Below are 9,078 nucleotides of genomic sequence, written 5' to 3'. Positions count from 1 at the left end.
GAGCGATCTTGCTCAAAGCAGGAACTATTGCAAAGACAGGGCGTGCTTTTGACTCCATTTTCTGATTCCTGGAACAAGCAAATCAGGATACAGCTTTCTGACCAGCGTATTAGGAAGACGTTTTACTTTGTTTCCCCACAAATAAAACATAATTTTACCCTTCTGCAAATGGATCAGTGACTAAGCACCACTACATCTTGAAAACGTGGTTTAGGAAGTAAAGAATGTAATAAAAGTCAGCACAGATAAAGCCTTCCACCACCACAGCAATTCTGAATTCAGAGGTACTAGGTGCACAACGTAGAAACAGAAAGTATATAGACCAGTCCAAACTACTTCCCAAAGCATACATATTTTCCCTTTCTATACCATCTCTGCTGAACACGAGCATTATCCAGAACCTGACTACTCATGCAATGATGAACGCATGGAACAAACAGTGCAAGATGCCCTTCTTCCTTACAGATGAGCAAGCTTTTAAGTTGGTGTTGGCTTAATTACCCTCTGCAGTCGAAATAAGGCAAATATTATTGTAAAGCAGCCATATGTTTAAAGATGTACAAGTGTTGTACAAGAACTTGCTGATATCTGTAAAACAGACTATGCGCAGTCTGGACTTTGATTTTAGGCACATCAACTCTAACAACATCTATTTTACCCTTTACTTAAATAAATAAATAAACCCTAACCCCTGAAAATCCATGGCCCAAACTCACATTCAAGTATCAACATGACTTTTCTGTCATCCTTTAGATGGAAACTATAGAAGAGGCGAATAACAGATTGCCTCAACACATGAAAGATGACATACTTCTCAGATAAAAGCAGTGAAGTTATGCATGAACTCTTACATCCTTGCCTTCTTGCCCAAGAGGCCACTAATTTTGATAACCTGACAATTTTCTGCCAAATATTAAATGCTTTTTTTGTGGGGAGTCGGGGTAGAGGAAGGAGAGTCCTAGAACTGTGATATGGAAGCACACAGACCAGATAATTCTCTAATGATGAAGTTAAACTTCTGGGTTATATTTTGAATTTTGATGCGTCAACTTTTCATTATGGATTCTCAAATCCAGAATAGAATGCCAATTTCTCTTATTTTAAACTAATAAACATGTGAGAAAGAAACCTTCTTAGTCCTAAATGCATCCAGAAGTAAAATTACTTCTATTGCTATCTTGTGAGACAAATGTTCAAAAAACAGACAAAAAAAGAGCTGAGTGTTATGAGCAGCACAGAATCAGACAAAAACCTCCAAATGTTGAATGGACATGACCCAGTATATTGAACAGACTTGTCTCAGTATGGAACAGTTTATAAGCTTAAGGAATGTAAGGATTTCAGCTTTAAAGAGTCATTGTTTAGGCTCTGTAGTAGAATACAGATAAAGATATTTACAGAGAAAATATCTTTCTGATATTGTTTGATGGTGGAAAGCGTATCATGTTAGTGACAGGATTTCTCCCCAGTTCTCTGGATACAAAGCAGCTTGGTTCAGAGGCATCCATCAGTGGTCATCATTAATCTCTGTAGTAATAAGATCCACGCTCTTTAAAATAGCTGGCTGTTAGTTGAAGATCTGCCATCACACTAAAGACTTTCAACTCTGGAGTTACAAGGAAACAGATTAGATTTGTTCTATCAGCAGCGTGGGGACAAACTGTTAGTAGAACTCTAAAACCAGACTGCATCAAGAATTTAGGATAACTTATGAAGTGCTAATAAGCCAGGAGTGTCATGTCATTTTTAAAATTCTCAGTTGAAGACTCACTAATTAATTTATGGCCATGCACAAAGCACAACTTATTTTCCAGGAACTGCTGTTTCCTGCTGTTGAAGAGCTAACAGGCAAAACAATTCTGTTCCTATAGATATTATCTTCCTGTGTAAGAGTAGCTGATCCCGGTATTTATTTCAGTTTGTCAAAAAAAAAAAAAAGCCCTCTTTACAATGGGGAGCCTCAAACGTGTTAAAACACTGAAACAGAAGTTATCACTTTGCGTGAAATTATACCTCTTTGATAGCATAAGGCTTAGCCATTCACTAAAGTCCACAATTCTCTCCCCTTCCCCCAATGTCCCCTGGACAAAACCAAGTAACAATTATCACATCAAAAAAGGTCATCAATATGAACATATTCTCAGTCAGATTTGCAGTTTAATGCAATCATGACCAGGATAACAGTGATGAGAAGAAAGCCATAAAAATCTCCTTTAAGAGCAGAATTCCTGTCAACAGGGGCTTTAGGATTCATATAAAGCCCACACCAGGTTGCTGTCTAATGGACATGATCCTGAGGCTTCAGAAAAGCAGTAACATCAGAACATGCAGACATGCCTTATAACATTTAGGTCAAGTGAACTCTTAAAAACCTTTTCATTGACAAAGCTCCTTACATGTTCACCCTCTGGGAATACAGAATTACTCACGAGCTCTGTCAAACACTGAAACTCTACTCAGTTACAAGACAAAACTTCCCACAAAACATCCTTGTGACACCAACTCTGAAGGAATAGTAACATCTGTATGCAAACGTTGGTTCCAGCTGCTGGAACACATGCCTCCTTGGTACCAGAACAGGGGGGAAAAGATCCAACACTGAGGACATGGCTAGCACCTGGGAACAGGCTTGAAGCAGCTATTTTAATGAGGCATCTTTGGTATCCCAGACCAGGTACAGAATACTCAGAAGAATCCTGAAGCCTGAAGTACTTACACTGTTTCAAGGAAACTCCTACAACTAGATTTTATTATGGCATCCTCCTGTATGCACAGGAAGTCTCTCAATTCCCACAGGAATAAATCCAGAAAAGGCTAGTGAAAAACAATCACCCTACCTCAACTGGAAACCAAAACCTTGTAATAATGCATCACTTAATCCTAAATAACAGCAAAATACCAGCCTTCCTAGCTCCAGTAAACTGTAAGAAACCAAATCTTCTTCTTCTCTCCTCTTTTTTTTTTTTTTTTTTTTGGTAAGGTTTCACAAACCTGTGTGGGATATGAGATCCCACAATGTAAGACAGCTCTTGTTTTTCCAACAGAAATTACCACCTCACAGAGGAGGACCACATTTAACATAGTTGTTTAGGATTATCTACTGCTAATCCTAGCATTCATTTCCTTTCAGGGAAAACGAATACTGAAAATGGTAACAAGTAAAATTTAAAACAGAACTAATTCCTGCTCACTCCAACTCCCACATCATTGCAACACAAAAATACTGGGGACTTTCACTTCATAGTCAGATCTAGGCAGACATGACGCAAGAATTCAATTCATAAAATTCAAGGCTGATCTGTGGGATTACATACTTCAGAAAAGGTCTGTCTATATTAAAATTTAAGAAGTTGCAGAAGATTCTGAAAACAGATCTTAAAAAAAAAAGAATTCTTACAAGGTTAGACATTTATAAAGGGAATTTAAGACATTAAAAACATAAGAGGAGAAAACTAAATTAAGTTTTAAAGTAGTAAACTGACCTGTATTAACTCATCTTTTTGCATGATCAGAAGTTGTCTTAAAGCTATATCTCTTTCCTGTATAAAGCAAAGGGTTTTCTGCCATTAAAAAGAATTTCAGAAGAAAACACTTCTTACTTATTTCTTTTCCACTTGTTTTCAGAAACAAAAACAGCTACATAACACCATTATTGAAGTAATGAAAGAGTTCTCTAGTTTAGAAACATCACATTGTGACTAACGAACATAATCAAAATTAAGCAATCCAATCCAGTCCATTGCAGTTTAACTTAATGCTTTATATATAAACTTCTGTTTAATAAATTTATTTGAATTAATATACTAATAGCGACAGAAGGGTTTTTTTTTTTAACGCTGTAGGTGCATTTTGCTTTCATGGATTACTTTACAGTTAGCAGATACACCAGAAACTTACCTTCAATAATCCTATTATGTGTTCTAGACCAAGACCATGTAAAAACACTTCCATGTCATCAAAAGCTGAATAGGAACTGTAAATATAATTAATGAGATTTGAGATGAAAACAGTGGAAATAATAAAAAAAAAAAAAGACCCAGAACAAAATACTATAGAAAAGCTCCCCAGACAAAGCACTGGGGAGCAACTTAGAGCTGTACACACCTACAGCAGTATCTCATAAGCATCATGGGGTACAATTTAATCTATCAAAATTTTATAAATGGATTTTCTGTCTAATGAGTTGAATTGACCCTAAAGGGAAAGACTTTCATAAATAAATGTCATTTTAAGTAGCAAAATGTTCCAAATGAACCTTAAAGTTGGGTTGCAAATGCCTGAAAAATTTGGAAGTGGGGTTAAGCAAGATAACTATGTACTCTTATCAGATAACATTCATATAAATTGGATTCAGCCCACAGCTGTTACCCTTCCACCTCCCCTTAAACCAAAAAAGGTTTTCAAGAAAACAGGAGTATCTACAATTAAAAATAGTGGAAATTAGTCTGGTGAGAAATTTGTTGTCAGAAAAGTACTGTTCAGAAGGTAGACTCAGGAAGTAGTATAACCCACTGCAGGTTCAGACTCTAATATTTATAAACAAAGGTAAAATACAAATTTTGATTCCCCGCCCTACCACACGATATAAAAATATACGGGGAAAAAAATCTAAACAGCTTTCAACAATCAAGATGAACAACTGTAATGAACAGAATTAAACCAATAAGCAACTCATACACAATGCAGAAAGGACTACTGAAATTGTTACCGCAAATCTTCTGCCAAACCCCTGAGTTAAGAGACAGTTTGCTCCATGTTATTGTAGGCCCTGAAATAAAGGTTTGACTCCTTCTCACATCAAAGACTTAAAGAGCTCCTATTAAAATTTTTGTAGAAAAAGAAAAAGACAAAGCCCCACTCCCCAACAAACAAACCAACCAACCCCCAAATAAACCTCTCTGAAAATTATTCTGAACACATAAGAAAATATTTCAGGTTTGCACACTGAGAATCTTGTATTCCAGGATTTCTGGTATTTAAGTATACTTATCCCTTTACGAGGATGGACACCCTAAATCACCTATGAAGGAGTTCATGCAACTTCCATGTAAACACATCGATAATTCTGTGAGCATGCTTTCTGTCAGCAGGCAAATTATAAAACAAGTTTAAAATAATTTTAATAGAGTTTAATGCCATCAGCCCTATCACGAAGTTGTGTAGAATTGTGTTTTTTTCTGCCCAATTCCTCCCCCTTCAACCCACAGACAGCAACAACCAATCTTTGAAGTAAGCAATTCACATATACATCCAAACATGTATGTACAGCCAATGCCCTTCAACTGGCACAGGGAGACAGTGTGTGAATAACCTGCAATGATGAAATGTTGCTATTTAAGCATTCAAAGTGCCCAATTTTCAAAGGTTTTGGGAGTCCTTGTGTAACTCAAGACTTTTGGTTCTGCCAAAGGTACAAGGAAAGGACATTTTTTCCTCACTGCACGGTGGGGCACAAATGATATCCAGTACCAGATGATGCATTAGGAGCAACTGAAAGAACAAATACTTGGGAATACAACTGGCAATGCCTGTGATGAAAATTATGCAGGCAAGTGGCATCCAGCTCAAGGAACTATGATGCAGTAAACACAGGTATCAGTGTACCTCTTGACTATCACCAGATGAAAAAAAACCAACTCACTAGGGATTGGGTACATGTGTGCGTAGAAACAGATAAGCTGCATCTGTAAGAACAGGCATTTAACAGCCAGACATCTGCTATACTCCAGTGGACTGTTTCCTGAAACCAAGAGTTCTACTAATTACCAGAAATGCTCTAAGTTATGAAACCTCAGAACTAGCTATAGTTAATATAGTTAACATAAAAATCCTTGAGCTTGATGGCTTGTTCATTCAAACAAATCAGTTGCTCATCTGAGGCAAAGAAAACCTGTAGAGTTTAGAAAAAGGCTACTGAAACATTGTGAAATTCTGGAAGCCCAAGAATTGCCTAATACAGAATAACATTTGCCTAGCTAGTCATCTGGCTGCCACAAAGTATTTTAACTGTGCTTCAGGATTTCAGTGCCATGTTTTAAAAGCTTATCAAGATTACCCAAACACTGGTAGAATGTCCTCTAGCCACCATCAGGTTTCAACAGCACTAAATCCATTTGGATAACTGCTACATAGTGTTTATTTCCTTACACCAGAAAAATCCGGAGAAACTTCCTAAATAACCTAAACCTATTAAAGAAAGAGAGAGATCTGTTCTAACACTGAGGTCATTAAGTACAGACTCTATCTAAGACTGCAAGCCTTTGTGAAAGAGTACCAGAAGACCAATATATTTAAAAGAATGTCACCTTCACGGCAAGCGTACAGGGACTCAAAAGATGATGCCCAAGGAACAGACAGATCCCACAGGAGACCTAGTTCATAGATGGGGAGACATACCCAGAACAATGCCTTCAGGAATCTATGAGTAGTAAGATGCAAGAACAAAGAGGACATCACAGATGATTGATTTGACCATGCAAAGCCTTCATCCCTCTGCTCCAAGAAATACTTCTAAGATAATTGTGACTGATGTAATAGAGAATAAAAAACTGACTGACACACACATTCATCTAACAGAACCTTGTGTGGCTTTGTCCAGACTGAGGTACTCTGTCGGAGACTAAGACTATCTCAATGTGAACTGCTACCTAGTGAACTGCCATCAGCCTAATGATACAAAACTAGCGCATTTCAAATTCAGCACGACCTGGCTGAGCAGGGATGTAAAGAATCAATCCGACCAACCAGAACAGACTATGGGCACTGGAAGTTGTCTTCTCAAGACCATGCAGCACAAGCTCAAGGAGGCAAGCAAATGGCTTATTGAGGACTTCCTAGCCAACCTGTTCTGCGAAAAAACCATATCAGAGATCTTCAAAGTTGCTGAAGCAGGGGCTGATTTCAGTCATAGGACACCTGCAAGCTTCAGGGTTAGGAGCATCCTATGCAAATGTATATGCTACGCACATCCATGCATGGTATGCTATGCATGTCCTACGTTTTAGAGCTTAACTGGCATTCATACTTGATTTTGATTCTCATGTATGCAGAAAAAAAAGGAAAGGGCATAGCTCTTGCTGGTGGCATGAAGCTGAAAACGCATTCAGTGAAAGCATCAAAAATTTAACATCAGATGAAGACAACCACGCAACAAGTAGTATCCAACAGGGGAGTGTACAAATTTAAGAGAGCTGAAGTGAAATGAAGTGACATTGGACCCTGGCTCTATTATACGTTACACCAACTGAGATGAAGGGAAGATCTAGAGCATGCTCTTTGTTTATAATGCAAAGGAACTTTGCAATCTTGAAAAATTAATAGTGCATTAATATACTTACTGTGGACTGCTGGTAGCACTCCAAACAATGCACAATATATAACAGTACGACTTAATCATTGATATGAACAAATACAATCTCTAAGGAATGTTTATAAGCTAAAATTACACTATGACTGTATTTACCCAACTCTGTGGTCAGGGACAGCTGTCAGAAATTTGTAGATAGCCTCTTGCTTAATCGTTTCATGGTATTTCCCTTGCAAGTGATTTGCAGCCAAAGAGAGTAAACTATAAATCTGGAAGAGCCAAAATGAATTAATTATTATTCGAACTCAAAATGCATAAAGAAATACGCAGGAGTTAAGACTACAAAGAGTTCTACCATAAATTACTTTTTACAGGGAACATGAAAAATCTGCCTCTTCTTCTCTAAAGCTTACAACTACAACGAGGAGTTAAGACCCAGCCCACAGAGTTTATCAAGAGCATTTCTGAATTAACCAAATTCCAGCACAACAATGAACTGATGCAGAGCAAAACGGTATATATAAGGTAGTCTAAAAAAGTTAGCATCTGTCACCACTGAAGCAGCAATACAACATCATACTCATTTTTGTGGTTTGCAGAGAAGATTTCTACATACACAAGGGAATAAGTTGTCTAAAAAGCATGAGGCATATGACCATTTTAATGTCTCCATTTCCAGTGCATATATGGACCCAACATTTAGCTATTTACAACTGACAATCTAAGTTAACTATATCTGACAGACAGGGATTCTTTGAACTGATTAAAGAAGCAAGCCTTCTGCCAGACATCACTCCGCAGTAGTGATGGATTCCAGAAACTGAATTGCCCCTGTATGAGTTTTGAGATAGTTACTAGGGAATCCAGCAAAACAAGTAGAACCTCAATAAACCTAAAGGAGTGGTGAAACCACTTTCCTGAAATTCAGGTGAATAGCCAGTTTTATACACACATACACATATACGTATGTGTGGTAGGTTGATCCTGGCTGACAAATAAGCCCCTACCCAGTCACTCACTCACCCTCCCCTGCAAGATGGAGGAGAATCTAGAGGGTATAAGTGAGAAAAAATTAATGGGTTGAGATACATACAGTTTAATAAATGAAGGGATAAATGCCCCCAAAACCTACGTGATGCAAAGGTAATCACTCATGACCTCCCACCAGTAGACAAATGCCCATCCAGGCTCCAAGAAATGGCTACTTTGGAAGAAGACCCCAACAATTTTATCGCTGAGTATGACATTATATGGAATGGAGTATCCCATGGGTCATTTGGGGTCAGCTGTCCTGGCTGTGCCCCCTCCCAAACTGTTGCTCACCCTCAGCTTACTTGCTGGGGGTAGGGAGAAGAGTGAGAAACAGAGAAGGCCTAGATGCTGCACAAGCACTGCTCAGCAATACTGGTGGTGTCACCAACACTGTTTTAGTCACAAATCTAAAACACAGCACCACGCAGGCTGTTAGGAAGAAAAATAACTCTATTCCAGCCAAAATCAGAACAATATGTAAGAATATCTCTCCTCCCAGATACAGTTTCTGTATACATAGTCTATATGACAACCCAAGGGGCTATCAACAGCCTGAAGAGAAGACCCCCAAGCTGGAAGAAGCTCATGACCATTGAATATCTCAATACCATCCGAAGACTTTGCAGTAACTGTGTGAAACTTAGTGCTTCACAGGTCAAAAGGCAAGACCCACCTCTCAAGTGTGAGGAGCCTGCATTTCCTCCATGTCAGACAAAATCATGTTATAAGATTATATGGCC

General features: G+C 38.2%; 1 protein-coding gene across 1 annotated transcript in view; it reads right to left on the bottom strand.

Annotated features, from left to right (window-relative positions):
• Positions 1-3,482: 3,482 nt before the first annotated feature.
• ASZ1 (ankyrin repeat, SAM and basic leucine zipper domain containing 1) overlaps positions 3,483-9,078 on the bottom strand; it is a gene marked incomplete at its 3' end in the record, with an annotated part of 26,557 nt that continues 20,961 nt past the window's right edge. The window contains exons 7-9 of the mRNA XM_009883698.1: positions 7,463-7,575; positions 3,898-3,973; positions 3,483-3,539 (exon numbers count right to left, since the gene is read on the bottom strand). Coding sequence (XP_009882000.1) covers positions 3,483-3,539; positions 3,898-3,973; positions 7,463-7,575 — 246 coding nt within the window. The remainder of the gene's footprint in view (positions 3,540-3,897; positions 3,974-7,462; positions 7,576-9,078) is intronic.

The sequence above is a fragment of the Charadrius vociferus genome, unplaced genomic scaffold (genome assembly GCF_000708025.1).
Source record: "Charadrius vociferus isolate BGI_N301 unplaced genomic scaffold, ASM70802v2 scaffold43, whole genome shotgun sequence".
NCBI lineage: Eukaryota > Metazoa > Chordata > Aves > Charadriiformes > Charadriidae > Charadrius > Charadrius vociferus.
This window is presented reverse-complemented; position numbering and strand designations above follow the sequence as displayed.